Below are 15,683 nucleotides of genomic sequence, written 5' to 3' on the forward strand. Positions count from 1 at the left end.
AATACAATTAAGAGGCAAATAACAAATTAGGAAAAACATACATGCAGCAACTATAGCAAAGGATTAAGATCTTTGCTATATAAAGAGTTCTTTCATATCAATAAGAATTCTGACACCCCAGCAGAAAAATTGGCAAAGTACACCAACAGACAATTCATAAACGTTTAATAAACATAGGAGAACCTGCTCAAGTGAACTGATGATCAGAAAACCATTTTCCAATGACCAAATTAGCAAAGATTCAGATCCCTAAAACTCTGATACCTTTTTGTAAATCCATTGGACATTATGTCAGGGGTCCAGTTTTTCCTCCTAAGGAAATAGTCAGGAATCCCAGAAATTGTCCTAAGGAAATAGTGAGGATACAGGTACAGATTTATGTATAAAATGTAAAGTTCATTATTTAAGTAGCCACTATTTGGAAACCAAATATCTAATGATGGTGGCTGGCTCAAGAATGGTGCATCCTTGTTATATATTTATAGCTATCAAGGTGGAGGGTTGACATTTTGAATTTTTAAATTAGTTAATAATGTGGTGTATTAGTATTCTGTGGCTGCCATAAAAAGTACCACAAACTGGGTGGCTTAAGCAACAGAAATTAATTTTCTCACAGTGTTGGAGGCTGGAAACCTGAGATCTTGGTGTCGAAGGGTTGGTTCCTTCTGAGGCCTCTCTTCTTGGCTTGTAGATGGCTGTCTTCATGTTCACATTGCATTCTCCTTGTACACCAGTGTCTATCTCCAAACTCCCTCTTTTTAAAGGATACCAGTCACTGGATTAGGGCCCACCCTAATGACCTAATTCTGACTTGATTACATCTGTATAGAAGCTACTTTCAAATAAGGTTGAATTATGAGGTGTGGGGGTGAGAACTTTAACATAAGAATTTGGAGAGGACACATTTCAACCTATAGCACATGGGAAAATATATGTATGTTATAACTGAAAGAATGGTATGGTATAATTCCAGTGGGTGGTTTTGTTTTGTTAAGATAGACACAGAAGATAGTAGAAAATACACAGATTATTTTTGGATGGTGTGAGTTAAGGGACATGTATTCTTTATACTTCTCTGAACACGTTTCGTAATCTAAAAAAAGAAAAAGCTTTTAAAAAATAGGGTAAGGATTCTCCACTCCTAGTTTGACAGAGAGCAGAGATCAGGAACCAGTTTTAGTTGAGATGAAATAGGCTCACAAAGGAACAAATACATTGAAAAAATAAATGAGCATTGTCTGAAGAGAGTAAATATTCGTGGCTAATGTTTAACAGACGTGCTAGATCTACCCAGAGGCACGTTGTCTCCCGCACTGAACAACCTGGGGGTGGAACTGGGGGATAGTCCTTGCTCACCCAGGTTACAGGGGCAGGGGCAGGAGCCAGAATTCCACGCACAGAAGACAAAGGTCTCATGTTCAGGTGTGTCCGCTCACTGGCTGACTTGGGGTGTGCGGCCCCTGTTTTCTCGTTTGCAAAACTGCGCTTCTAGGATGTACCTTCCAGAGCTGCAGTGGGGTTTCACAGCCGATGTGGGGCAAACGCTATATTGTGAACACTTGTATTTTGGAATCTCCTTCAGAGCTTCCAGCACATTCTTTTGATTATCCTCAGTGGTGGCAAACCGTCTTAGCTTAAAGATGGTGCGGTTTTTGGACTCAGCTGAGCCTTGTTTGCAGCACGCTCTGGAGGTTAGGGCGATTAAACTAAGTAATACCATTTGAGGCCCAGAAGGAGGTGGGGCTCCAGACCTGCCCCAGCCTCACCCAGCAGGAGGCCACGGGCCCCAGGAGGCCACTAAGCACCTGGAAGGTGGCTGATGTGAACTGAGGTGTGCTTAAGTGCAAAACGTACACCGGACTCTGGAGATATAAATAATGTACAATAGCTCACAAGTAATTTTTCCATGCTGATTACATGCTGAAATGATACTATAGGGGATATAGTGGCTTGACTAAAAATATTCTATTAAAATGAATTTCCCCCATTTCTTTTTTACTTTTTAAGAATGTGGCTACTAGGAAACTTAAAATTGCATATGAGGCTCTCATTGTATGTCTTCTGGGCAGTGCTGGTCTGGAGAAGGGAATTCTTTTTCTTGTATAGCTCATTAACTGATCTTGTAATTCTGGAATGATTCTTGAATTCTAAAAATATTTAGAATGGACAGACAATGGAGTGAAGTCATCATTAGAATAAAAGAATATAGCTTTGCCAGATGATTAATTGGAAGGAAAACGCATATTTTGATGTGTAGGTTCCAGTGTGATTTATTTTAAGCTTCGAACATTGGTTGTCAAGCGTCATAATGTGCCTTGTGTGTTCAGACAGGACTCAGTGGTTAAGACAGCGAGAGACGCCCCCTCGACCTGGGGAGGCCACAAGGCTTCCCCAGAGGTGGGCCCGGAGGGGATTTGGGTAGCGAGGAGCAGCCCTGCCCCGAGTATCCAGAAAGTGGTCTGAGCCGGAGGTCGGCCATGTATCACCCGTGGACCAAATCTAGCCTTCTTCCTGTTTTATACAGTGCGCAAACTAAGGATGGTTATTAGGTTTTTAAATGGGTGAAAAAACTGGAAGAATTTTCTTGTGTAACGGCAAAATTATATGGAATTGGCGTGAGTATCTATTTAATAAAGTCTCGCGGGACCACAGTCATACCTGCCCACGTACTGTCTGCTTTCACACCACAGGGCAGAGAATCGAGTAGGCTCCACAGTGACCGCTGGGCCCACAGAGCCAAAAATATTTCCTGTCTGGCCCTTTACAGAACCAGCTTGCCGTCCCCTGGGCCAAGGGATCAACTTGATTCTGCAGCCCACATTGAAAGTGGTGTCTCAGGCATGAGGGATGCCTGAGAAGGGGTGGATTTGGGGCCCTGGATATGGCCGAGAATGGAGGGGCTTCTGTGGCTCAGGGCTGAGGAGGTGAGGACCCCAGCTGGGCCTGAGTCTCCAGGGCTAGTGATTTTCAAGGTCATCCTGACGTTGGGAACCTCAGCAATGAGAGAGAAGAGAGTGATGGATTTTTCTGGGTAAAGACGCAGGAATGGGAAGGGTGACTCTTGGGCCTGCAGGGAACTGTTAGAAGGATGCTGTGTTTGGGAGAGTTAGTAGCCGTGGAGGCAACTGGAAATATGCAAAGAGATGGGAGATCAGAGCAAGGGGGCACAGAGGGACACCCAGAGAGCCATAAGGGCCTGAGGATCCAGCATTGAGCTGCCTGGTCCCAGGACATTGAAGGAAATTAGCACTGAGACAACCCCTACCCTGCTGAGCCGGCTGGACCCCCAGCCCCCGCCCTCTGCCCCAAGAACCCATCCAAGCACTGGACACAGAAAGAACTCCATTTAGGGAACATCCTAAATCAGCCCTGGATTTAAGGGTAAATGTACAAAGTGTAGAGGGTGCAAAGAACAATATAATTTAGCCTGAGAACCGCCTCCAGTTGATTATTCAAAAAAGTTTTACTGGGCTTCCCTGGTGGCGCAGTGGTTGAGAGTCCGCCTGCCGATGCAGGGGACACGGGTTCGTGCCCCGGCCCGGGAAGATCCCACATGCCGCGGAGCGGCTAGGTCCGTGAGCCATGGCCGCTGAGCCTGCGCGTCCGGAGCCTGTGCTCCGCAACGGGACAGGCCACAACAGTGAGAGGAAAAAAAGTTTTACTGTGGTAAAACATACATGACATAGGGAATTCCCTGGCAGTCCAGTGGTTAGGACTCCATGCTCTCATTGCCGAGGGCGTGGGTTCAATCCCTGGTTGGGGAACTAAGATCTCGCAAGCCGCGCCGCGTGGCCAAAAAAAAATAAAACGAGGGACTTCCCTGGTGGTACAGTGGTTAAGAATCCGTCTTCCAATGCAGGGGACTTGGGTCCAATCCCTGGTTGGGGAACTAAGATCTCACATGCCTCGAGGCAAATCAGCCTGAGCGCCACAACTACTGAGCTCGCATGACTCAACAAGAGAGCCCACGTGCTGCAAGCTACAGAGTCCATGCACTCTGGAGCCCACGCACCACAACTAGAAAGAGAAAACCCACACGCCACAACTAGAGAGAAGCCTGCACACTGCAACAAAAGATCCCGTGTGCTGCAACTAAGACCCGACACAGCCAAAAATAAAGAAATGGAGGGAGGGGGAGGAGGGAGGGAGGGGGAGAGAGAGAGAGAAAGAAAGGAAAGAAAGAAAAGAAAGAAGGAAAGAGGAGAAAGAAAGACCACTAAAAAAAACCCACAAAAAAATGACATAAAAATTACCCTCTTAACCGTTTTTATCTGCACAGTTCAGTGGCATTAGGGACATTCGGGTACACTGTTGTGCAACCATCACCACCATCCATTTCCAGAACTTCTTCATCTTCCCAAACAGTAACTCTCCCCATTAAACACTAACTCCCCAGCCCCCGCCCAGCCCCAGGCACCTACCCTTCTATTCTCTGTCTCTATCAGTTTGACTATCCCAGGTACCTCATATAAGTGGAATCATACAATATTTGTCCTTCTGTGACAGGCTAGTTTCACTGAGCATGTCCTCAAGGTCCATCCATGTTGTAGCAGGTGTCAGAATTTCCCTCCTTCTTAAGGCTGAATAATATCCCATCATATGGACAGACTCCATTTGGTCTGTCCATTCCCAGTCAATAATTTTATCATACCGGCTTCAAGTCTTCTTTGTTTTTCTGAGAGCTTGAGTTGCAGCCCCTCTGTGACGCTTCCACCCAGCCACCCCGCCCCACAAGGCTGGTCTGCACCCTGCCCAGCATGGCCTGAAATCTCGGACATCCATGATCTCTGACCAGGAAATAGCTTTACGCACATCTCTTCATTGACACAGGCGACATCATACCTGTGGTCATCCTACTCCCAGCTTGGTGGGCGGCCGTCATGAGCCCCATTGACAGTAACGTCTGGTTGGTTCACATAGCTGCCTGGGCTTTTGTTTCATTTTTGCTGGAATTAAAATTGCTTTTTGCCAGTGTGTCGGGTGTTGGGTTTTCATTTCATGTTCTCAGTCCTTCTGTTTCCACTTCTGTGAATCGCCTGCTTTTTCTGTTGGGATATTGCTCCTTTTTTTGCAGGGAGTCTTTAGGAATTCTGTATATATTCTGGATCCGATCCTTTGGTTTCTAGTTTATTTTTTTAAAGAATGAGTTGTCTGTTAACTTGGGTCCTTCACCTATCACTTGTGACCCCTTCCCAGCTGGGGCAGCCAGCGTGTGTTGGGATGTCAGGCTGGGCTTTGGGACGATGAGGACACACGGGGCAAGTGAGGGTGGAGAAGGCTGGGAAAGGTGGGAAGGATGAAGGAGAACCAGGATGTTCCCTGGGAAGCACCGCAGATGGCTGAGAATCTCAGGAAGGAAGGGACACAGGGGTGAACTCTGTGTCCTGGAGGTTTGGAAATTGCTGCTGTGGGAACAGATTCCTCTAGACCAGTTCTCTCTCTCTCTCTCTTTTTTTCTTTGGGCCGTGCTGCGCGGCTTGTGGGATCTGAATTCCCCGACTTGGGATTGAACCTGGGCCCGTGGCAGTGAATGCGCCAAGTCCTAACCACTGGACACCAGGGAATTCCCTAGACCAGTTCCTAACAGGGTGATTTTGCCCCCTGGGGACATTTGCAATGCCCGGAGACATTTTTGGTTGTCATAGTGGAAAGGGTTGCTAGTGGAATCTGGTGGGTGGAGGCCAGGGATGCTGCAAAACACCCTACAATGGACAGGACAGCCGCCACCACCAAGAATGACTCAGCCCCAAGTGTCCGTAGCGCCACCGTTGAGAACCCAGCTCACCCTCCACATGGCCTTGTGCTAGCAGGACCCCTTCTGTGGTTCCACAGCTTCCGTTTCCAGCCCACTGGTGTGGGATAGGATGCTGCCCCAGGAATACCCAGTCCAAGTTCATGACCTTGGCCATGCCCTTTCTCTGTCTTCCTCCCCCAGGCAGGTCTGGAAGAGCCCCGCCTGGGCCCAAGTGTGCAGAGGATGGAAACACTCCCCCGGCAATGTCTCTGGGCCGCCTCCTTCGCCGGGCCTCCTCCAAAGCCTCAGACCTCTTGACCCTCACCCCCGGTGGCAGCGGTGGGCCCCCTTCCGTCCTGGATGGGGAGATCATCTACTCCAAGAACAATGTCTGCGTGCACCCGCCGGAAGGGTTGCAGGGGCTCGGGGAGCACCACCCAGGTGAGCTCAGAGTGGGGAGGCCTGGGGTGACAGGCCTGGGCTCACATGCTGGGAGAGGAAGGCTTGGGGTCACAGACCTGGGAGGGGAGGGCTGTGGAGTCACAGGCCTGGGGAGAGCTGGCTGATCTCTGTAAAGTTAGCCAGCTCCTGCGCCACTTCCCCGTTTGCCCTAATTTCCCCATCTGGGAAGCAGGCCAGTGACCTTTGACTCATGAAGGGGAGGCAGGACGGTTTAAGGGGAATTAGCCTGAATTTGCAAGTAGAAGAGGGCATCTGAGCACTACAGGGCTTCTGGGAGCAGGGAGCCCCCTGCGCGCGGGGAGGGAAACCAGAGGGAAGCGGGGCATCCTGGGGCAACCTGCCCAGTGAGAGGCTTTCCGCCAGGCCCCCTTGAGCATGTGCAGGAACGAGGCCCTCAGGACAGTCTTGGTGGTTTCGTCCCTTCCTGCAGTCCAGAGTGTGGGGTGAGGACTGAGTGGGGCGTGAAGCAGGCCTAGGAATCTGGGGACGTGGAAATCTTTGATCCTGCACACCCTCTGTGCTTAAATCCTCTGTTTTGAAATCGGGGAAGAAAATTCTTAGACTCTGCAGGGATGGAGATGGAGGAGGGTCCTTTCCTGACCCTCCACATGGGAGCCCGGAGTTACCCTGAGCCATTCCCAGGACACTCCAGCCCATGGCTCTCCTTAGTTCCGGGAGTGGGAAACTTTTTCCTGTAGTGGCAGTGACTTTGCTATCTTTTGCGAAGCCACAGAGAAAGAAACTACATTTTTTCCAGGGCTCCAGTTGTATTTTGAGCCCCAAAACAGCAAGCTTCCTTGTGCACTAAGGGAGTGGGCACAGATTCTCTCTGCAGGAGTGTCACTGACTGTGACTGTTCTGAGGCAGGGGGTGTTAGACCTGGTTATGGCAGCCCAGCACTCACACCTGAGTCCCTCAGCCCTGCTGCTCTGAGGAAGCATCAAAAAGATGGGTTAGTGATACTAGAGGTCTGTGTGGTCCTTTGTCATTTGCGCAAATGACTTGCAACAGACAAATGTATCGCCTTATGTAATTTGCACAACAACCTCATGAGAGTGGCTGGAGCCTGGGCAGGCCTGTCTCTCGGACAAGGAGGCTGGTGCTCAGAGGTGCTCCCCAATGCCAGCCTGGGATGGAGGTGGGGTGAGGGCAAGCCCTGGGCTCATCCTGTGGGCTCCCTAGGCTGCCGAAAGGTGCTTCCGTATCCCCAGTCCCAGTGCACCTGCAGCCTGGCTGCAGCCCACCTGAGTCCAGACAGAGGTCCCACATCAGATGTCAATACATTTAAAATTATGAATTACAATCAGATCTGGGCACTTTAATGCATGCAAATTATGTGTCAACAAAGTACTGAATAAATAAAGTAATAAAAAAGGCAAGTTTAAATTATACTAATGAACTCTTTGGAAAGTATTCTGTCCTCCTGCCTTGATAAGCATATCTTTACAGTCACCCGGACAGTTAGGTGCAGACTTAGAATCACCAGACCCTCCAGGTTCCAAAGCAGGAAAGCCGGCTTCCAGCCCCAGCTCTTTCCTGCACTACAGGGGCCCCGGGTGTTCTCCTGGTGACACCACAGCCCCATCCACAGCCCCCACATACAGCTCAGGTGGGAAGCCCCGAGCAGGCCCTGGAAGCAGACTCTGAACTGTGAGGGCAGGGGATTCAGGGTCCTGGTCCCTGGAGTGTGCTCTAGAAGGGGGTGCAGGCTCTGGGTGGCATGTCACCTTGACCCTGTGGACGCTTGACCACGGGACCAACTCCGAGGACTTGGGGTGCCAGGTGCAGAGGTTCTAGGCCTGGGTCTGAGGGTGTTACGTGTTCTGGGCATAAAACAAAAAAAATAGCAACAGCCTTTGGAGGGCTTCTGGTATCATCCTGTTGTGATGGGAGGCAAGGGAGAGGGGGCCAGAGGTCTCAGGCTCCCTTCCCAACCCAAAGCCACGTGATCTGCGGGTGTGAAGACACTTGGCCTCACCCGAACGTTATCCTTCTGCATAACTGGCTGACAGCCCTGGAGTTCCCCCCACCTCTTTTGGAAATGGGAGCCAGGCTAAGGATTCTGGGTTGAGCCAGAGCCCTGGGGCATGAAAGGGACCCCAGCTCCTGCCCTAGGGGCTTCTCAGAACAGAAACCAGGAGGCCTGGGAACCTGGTGCAACAGGCCCAGGAGTTAGGACACCCCGAAATGGCAGGTGCTGCAGGAGGAAAGGCCACCTTACCCCAGACTGAGCGGTCAGGGGCCCGAAGAGCCCACCCACACACTGCCAGCAGCCTTGGAGAATCGCTCTTCTCATTTTTGTGAGCAGTGCAGGGCATGACATCGAGATGGCCCCTTCTTCCAAAACAGTGGTAAGGAAGAAATGCTAAGAAGCCACAGCCGACTGGAAAAAGCCCCAGTGCCACTCAGCTTGGATTTATTCTTTTTGGGACATAACAATAAAATCTGCTGCCTGTATCCGTCCTAAGATTGTGGTGAGGCTGTGAAGCCAGTGGGGCTTCTGGGTCCCTGTGCTCCCCCCAGTTCCCTGGGCTTGCCCGGACCGGGAGGCTGATGGAGGCAGGGAAGCTCTGGAGCCCCCAGCCAGTGGACAGGGTGGGGCTCTGAACGAGAGGAGGAGGGAAAGCACAGGACGGGCTGCTGCTTGAGGCCCCGGGCCCACTGGATCTGCTAAGTGTGTGTGCTTAGAAAATGCCCACAGCGCTCATTCATCCTGAGCTCAACTGTATCCCTCAGGTGTGTTTTCTTAGGGCCAGGCTGTGTCTGGAGCCTGGCTAGTCTGCACAGCCCCACAGTTTAACTACCCCAGGTGTGGCTCCTACGAGAAACCAGCCAGCGGCACCTCGCGCATGGCCTCCCTAACCGCCTGTGCTTCTGACCCCTCTTAGGTTACCTGTGCTTGTACATGGAGAAGGATGAACTGCTGGGGGCCACCCTCATCCTCGCATGGGTTCCCAACTCCCGGATCCAGAAGCAGGACGAGGAGGCGCTGCGTTACATCACCCCCGAGAGCTCCCCCGTGCGCAAGGCACCCCGCCCTCGGGGCCGGCGTACCCAGAGCTCAGGGGCCCCCCCTCCGCCGTCCCCCATGGAGCCCAGGCCCACCCTAATCCCCAGAGATGAGGACATCCTGGTGGTGGCCCAGAGCATGCGAGACCCCGAGCGTGTCAGCCCTTCGCCCGAGGACGGGGAGAAGTTGGCCCTGGGCCTGGGGACAGACAGCTCCCTCCTGGCCTCTCAGCCAGCCCACAGTGACTCGGGAATCTTGTCGGCGGTCAGTTCGCAGGACGGGACGGAAGAGGGCCGGGAGCCGCGACCCGAGGCGGGCGAGGAGGAGGGCTCCTTGGAGCTGTCGGCCGAGGGCGTGAGCAGGGCCAGCTCCTTCGACTCGGACTCAGAGGCCTTCTCTTCACCCTTCTGCCTCTCGCCCATCAGCGCCGCCCTCGCAGAGAGCAGCAGCTCCGTGTTCCTGGAGAGCGAGAGCGGGTGAGTTCCTGACTCCCCACTGCCCCTCTGGAGCCAAGAGCAGCGGCATTTGTCCCGGCTCTGCTCACTGAGCGCTGAGGATGCCCACATCCCATCCCGCAGGCACCAGAGCCTCCGCAGCCTGTCCCCTCACTTCACGCCACCCTGAGGATTGTGATGGACGCACAGTCCGGGGGAGGGGGGCTGGGGGTTCCCTCCTTCTCTCCCCTTCCCTAGGACTAAACATTCCCTGCCAGGTCTGACTGGCCCCATAACCCAGTCTAACCCCCCTGGTGCCAGGCCCCAGGAGTCCAGGTGTCTTTTGTGCTCATCTCTGGAGGAGATGGTTGGTCATCCCCCAACCCCCAGGCAAACTCAGGGAGGCCTGGGTGGTGGCCGAAGGCTTGTGGGGGAGGCCTGGTCCCCAGCCAGGCTCTGTGCTCTGCCTGGGGCCAAGCCAGGCACGCGGCCCGGCCCTCCAGAGGCGTCCGTAGCCTTTCTACTTCTCACACCCTCAAGCTGTAAGAGGCTGGAACACAACCCCAGGGGGAAGTTGGCAGCGTTTACCGTACAGCCCCAGAGCCCAGGGGCACCAGATGCCTGGGCACACTGGTGGGCTCACCGGCCACACAGGCAGGGACCAGGGCGGGCAGCAGTGAGACCTGCCCCCTGCCTGACTGGGGAGGGTTGTTGAAGTCTCGTGGCGGCCACCACACAGCGTCGTTAGGGGGCCTCAGGGCCTCCCAGAGGTAGGTGTGCACAAGGCTCATGAACCCGGAGCAGCCGGGGCAGGCCTGGCATGGGCAGGTGTGGGACTTCTGCCGCCCCTTCTCATGCTCGGCCGTGGTCCTTGTTCTCATTAGATTTCTAGGCTAGCAATGGTGATGATAGTAAGTGCTGACATAATCAGACAGTCAGCACACAATTGTTGAGCTCATGAGATGAGATGGGCATGTGAGACGTGTGAATGGTCTGAGCTTTGCCTGGGCACTGGGCATGTGTGCCATGGGTTCATTCTTTCCATGCTCCCAACCGTCCCTCCCAAACCCTGTGAGGTAGGTGCTAACGTCGCCCCCTGTGTATAGAAGAGGAAAGCGAGGCTCAGAGGTCACCCAGCTAATTTAGGAGCCGAGTCAGATTCGAACCCTGCCGGGTCTACACCAGACCTAGCGCACATAAGGTCACATGAACTGATGTAATCCCAGGAGAAAAGGAGTAGGGCGGAGGAATGCAGAATGCTTTGCTGGCTTCAGCGGGAAGGAATTTGAGATGGATTCATTCCTGTTTTCTTCCCCTCAGTAGGATGTGGTCCATTAGAGCCCAAGGGTAAACTGATAACATCCATCTCGAGTACTGGAGGGTGCATGTAAGGGGAGCAGTCGGCTGTAGCCGAGGACTCCAGTGCCCCATGAGGTTCCCTGAGCCGTGTGCTGTTTCCCACCAGGAAACCAGGCTGAGAACATAACTCAAAGCCACGCCTGGGCCCTGCCGCCAGTGGGGCTCTGTCAGCACTCCCCCTGGTGGTGCCACACTAGCAGTCACTCCCCGTGCCCCTCCCTCAGCCACTTTCTGTCTCTGTGGATTTGCCTGTTCTGGACATTTCACCTCAATGGTGTCATGCAACTTGTGTCCTTTTGTGTCTGGCTCCTTCCTTAAGGTCCATCCTAGTGTGTCAGCACTCCGTTTGTGTGTCTGGCTAATATTCCCAACAATTTCCACCTCCAGTTGGATTGGGAAGCATTATTCTGTATCGCGTGCAGACTCCTGAGCTAAAGCTGGGTGGCGTCTGTCAGGTGTGAAAGTTTGGCTGCCCCACCATGAGCCCTTTCTGTGGTCATACTTTGGGAACCCTACTTTTACCTTCCAGATCCCTGCTCCACCCAGTTTAATTTAGGGGTCATGTTTCTGCTTAGAGCTGCAAGACGTGCTCAGAAGACTAGTGTTGTGAGGGAGCTCCCTCCCTCACCGTGGAGCTCCAACAATACCATATTGCTTGCTTTTCTGGCCCAATCAGTCCAATTCAGCCAAGGCTTTGGGCTGGGGCAGGATGGCCATGAGTGAGGTCCCTCCCTGCCTCCTGGGAGCGTGTGCTTCAGTCAGGGGCTGATGTGGAAACAGCCTGTCTTTGAGACGGAATGTGAGAGGTATCACATGGAGGCACCCTGGTTCCTGACCCAGCCGTGCTTGACAGGTTGCTGGGAGCTTAAAAAAAAAACAGATGTGATTTCAAAAGGGGCTGGGTGGGCCCTGGAATCTACATTTCCTGCCAGGCGGTCCCTGCAGTTCATGTTTACTTGCTTCTTTGCTCTCGGAGCTGAGTTGCAGTTTTGTCTCCCCACCGCATCTGAGACCTGGAAGCAAAGCTGGTGTTCCTCCACTCCCTCCCTCCCACAGCTCCTGCCCTGTGATGGGCCTGGAAATTGGGACTAAATGGTCAGTAGTACTGGGAGCTATAGAACAAGGCTTCCCAGCCCAGCAAAAAATGAGAATGCCCCAGGCAGCTTTGAAGGCTCCTGATGCCCAGGCCACACACAAACTGATTGAACCAGAATGGCTGGGATGGGGCCCGGGCCTGGGCAGTGTTTGACCTCCCAAGGGGTTTCCAAAGTGCTGCCAGGTATGAGAACCGCTGCTGGGGTGGGGAGCACGGGGAGAGAGATGTGGGCTTTGTGCCTCAGGCAGAGGGAATCTGGGTCGAGGTCCTGGAGCGCTGGCATCTGCTGGACCAGACACCCCTCAGGGAGCTTGTCTTTGAGGACTTGAATGCGGCTCCTGGAGCACAGGCTCCTAATTTAACTGGGAATTGGCTCCCTGGGAGGGGAGCAGGAAGGCTGGCTCATGGGATCCCTCTGGTGGCAGAACTGAAGAACTACACATGGAGGCTGAGCCTGAGGCTGGGGATGGGCGAGGAGGGGGAAGCAGCCCCCATCCGAGAGTCCCCTAAACATTTTGTTATGTGGCTGGTAGTTCACAGAAGGGCTGAGTCGTTAGAAAGGCAGTGTCCATTCGTGTGCTACCTGCGGGGTATAGCCCGGCACAGCCTCATCCCTAGACGGCAAGGCCACCTGCCATAGCCACCCCACCAGCCCCAGCACAGTGATGGCTGGAAATCCTTGACTATATGAGTGTCCAAGGACTATTGGGAAATGGGTGGACAAGGAGAGATGTGCTGCTGACTTGTCATCATGGACCCTCCTTCCATGGAGATCTGAGTTATACAGGCAGGGTTTAGGGTCTGTGGCTCTCAGCCCCATACCTTCCACAGTGTCAGAAATCAAGGCTTTGGATTGAGATGAAGGTGAGGATGACCACCGACAAGATAAGTGGCCATCCCGTCATTCGCTCCTGTCCTGAGAGGTACCCAGTCTCAAGGGCCAGTTGGATGAGGGTGTCATATAACAGGACCCGCATGTGGACCCCCGTGTGGCGTGTCAATTGCTCCCCCTTGGGGAAGTGTGTGGCGATATGTATGAGCTGAAACACAGCTCCACTCCCTAAATCAAAAGGTCTCTTCCGGAACTCGTCCTAAGAAATAATCTAAACTACAGAAATAAAGCACATTTGCATGAAGATGTTCATCATGCTATTCTTTACAATGGAGGAAAAAGGGGAAGAAGCTAGAGAAGGAGACCCATCCATTACAGTTTATCTTCCAGGTCAAGGGATTTTTAATGGGGGTCCATGAGCCCCCTGAAGTCTTACACCACTTCCTGTATGTGTGCTCATGGGTGTGCATTTTCCTGAGGAGGGGGCACCCTCTGACTTTCCAAAATGTTCAGAACCTCGGTACTGCCAGACAGAAGAATGTGTATTTGTAAAGGCTGTGCTGCAGCATGGAAATTTATAGTGCATCACAAACAAAGCAGGTAGCAAATGATGTGCACATTTTGATTGAAATCTATGGAAAGGCCTGATGCATGAATGAGGTGGGCCAAGCAGTGCTGCCCACTAGAACTTTCCAGATCTGTGCCTTCGAGATAGCACCACTGGCTTCCTCAGCTAGGGAACACTTGAAAGGTGGCTAGTGTGACTGACACACTGAATTTTTAATTTTATGTGATATTGATTGAGATAAATTTAAGTGGCACATGTGGCCACTCTATTGGACAGCACAGGTTGAGAGGAAGCTGTGCCAATTGTTAGGATAGCGTGGTTATGAGTAATTTTTTTCTTTTCTCATGTTTCAAAAATGTTACAGTGTGGTTATATTAATCATGAACCCACACACAGCTTAGACTGGCTCACCCTTGTCCACTGTCTTGCATGCTTGTTTTTTTATTTTTGTTCTTTGGGGTTGTTTTGGCCGTGCCACACAGCCTGCGGGATCTTAGTTCCCCGACCAGGGATGGAACCCGTGCCCCCTGCAGTGGGAGCAGAGTCTTAACCGCTGGTCTGCCAAGGAAGTCCCTTGCATGCTTGTTAATGAGAAGACCTGCTAAGACCCTGTGAGGTCCTTCCCATGAAGCTGATGCTGATGGTCTGCCACCCTCGTCTCCAGAGTTGTCATCGGTCCCCCACCCCCAGGGTAAATGCGTGCTGTGTTTCCCCTCTCTCATCCCCTCCTTTGTCATTCTTGGTGTGTGTTCTTGGGGCGGCCATCCCGAGTGAAGGGTGGCGTTCAGGTTACAGAACGAGCTGGGTGGCCTTGCCACGCAGGGACTCTCGCCGTGGCTTCATTGGGGCAGTGGTTCAGCCAGCCCAGATGTGGGTCCAGGAGAGCCGGGTACAGCCCCAGGGGGCCGCGGGCTGCCTGCCCTTGGGGTCTTGCTCCGATGCTCACCTGCCTCCTGACCTCCTGTCCTCTCCTCTTTTCCCACGCACGCGGTGTTTTGGCCAGCCGGCCCCAGCAGGCTCACCCTTCCCCAGCCTCCCTCCAACTGGAATGTTCTCCCCTCCCCTGCTGAAACCCCAGCCAGACTGCGGTCTCCTCCGTGACCCCTGCTCGCTCTACAGAGCTCCTGCTGCTTTCCCCGGGCGTCTCATTTGTGTGGCGTTTAACATATGCCGCCTTGTGCTGTTGCTTTTCCGTGAGACTTACCTGTCACCTGGGCCAGTACCGTCCTATAGAACTTTCCGTGGTGATGAACGCTGTCCCGTGTGGTAGCTGCTGGCCACATGCAGCTATGAAACCCTGGAAATGTGTCTCTGGCAACTGAGCAACTGGATTTTTAATTTATTCATCTTCACTGAATTTAAAGTTCAATAGCCACAGGCGGCGAGGGCTTTGTGTTGGACAGTGCAGGTCCAGATGAAACAGTGCTTGTGAGGGGGGTGGAGGGAGTAGTCACACTCCTGGCAAAGAGTAGCCCCTCAAAATGCTCTGTCAAGGGAAAAGGGGGAAAAGACCAGAAAACTGAACAGGTGTTCCCCCCCACCCACGGAGGGGCTGGCTTACTAGGGGGTGGATGGCAGGAGGGGTCACAAGCAGAAGCCAGTGAGGAGGGACGGTGACAACGGATGACGGCGCCCACCCCGCAGAGGGAGCCAGGCTGAAATAAATGGCAGCTTAAGTGCTTTTTGCCTTTAGGAGGAAAAGGCTCTGTGACACCAGAGTATCAGCCGTAAAGGCTGAATTATTCATACCTTCTCGTTGTCATTGGTATAACAGGCCCTGCTCCTCCTACCCTGCTCTGGGGAGAATCCAGCCTCTGAGAAGGACCTGGAGCCGATGAGCTTGGTGGGCCAGGTCCAAGCGCTGAGTATCCTTGATGGGGGGCTGCCAGGAGGGACCCAGAGGGTGGCATTCTGGGTCACCCAAAGCCTGGTTAGGGGCAGGTTGTGTGATGCCATGAGATTCTTAGCTGCTTTGGACGGTTTTCATAAATAGCCTTGCCCCATTCCTTTTCTGTCCAACCATCTCAGGGGAGGCAGACAAGCCTGCAGGAGTGAGAGGTTCATCCAGAACCGCTCACTCCTGGAGACGGGGTGGGGGGGCGGTGATATAAATGAGGGGGACGCTTTTCACCCCTTCCCACCCATAGTAGCTAAAGCAAATAAGAACCCTCTCCCACCTCTGGGATGG

General features: G+C 52.9%; 1 protein-coding gene across 1 annotated transcript in view; it reads left to right on the top strand.

Annotated features, from left to right (window-relative positions):
* Positions 1-15,683, top strand: part of TBC1D16 (TBC1 domain family member 16) — an 84,319-nt gene that overhangs the window by 10,878 nt on the left and 57,758 nt on the right. Inside the window, exons 2-3 of the mRNA XM_033847640.2 lie at positions 5,936-6,175; positions 9,085-9,682. Coding sequence (XP_033703531.1) covers positions 5,998-6,175; positions 9,085-9,682 — 776 coding nt within the window. The 5' untranslated portion in view covers positions 5,936-5,997. The remainder of the gene's footprint in view (positions 1-5,935; positions 6,176-9,084; positions 9,683-15,683) is intronic.

Source organism: Tursiops truncatus, chromosome 20 (genome assembly GCF_011762595.2).
Source record: "Tursiops truncatus isolate mTurTru1 chromosome 20, mTurTru1.mat.Y, whole genome shotgun sequence".
NCBI classification, from domain to species: Eukaryota; Metazoa; Chordata; class Mammalia; order Artiodactyla; family Delphinidae; genus Tursiops; species Tursiops truncatus.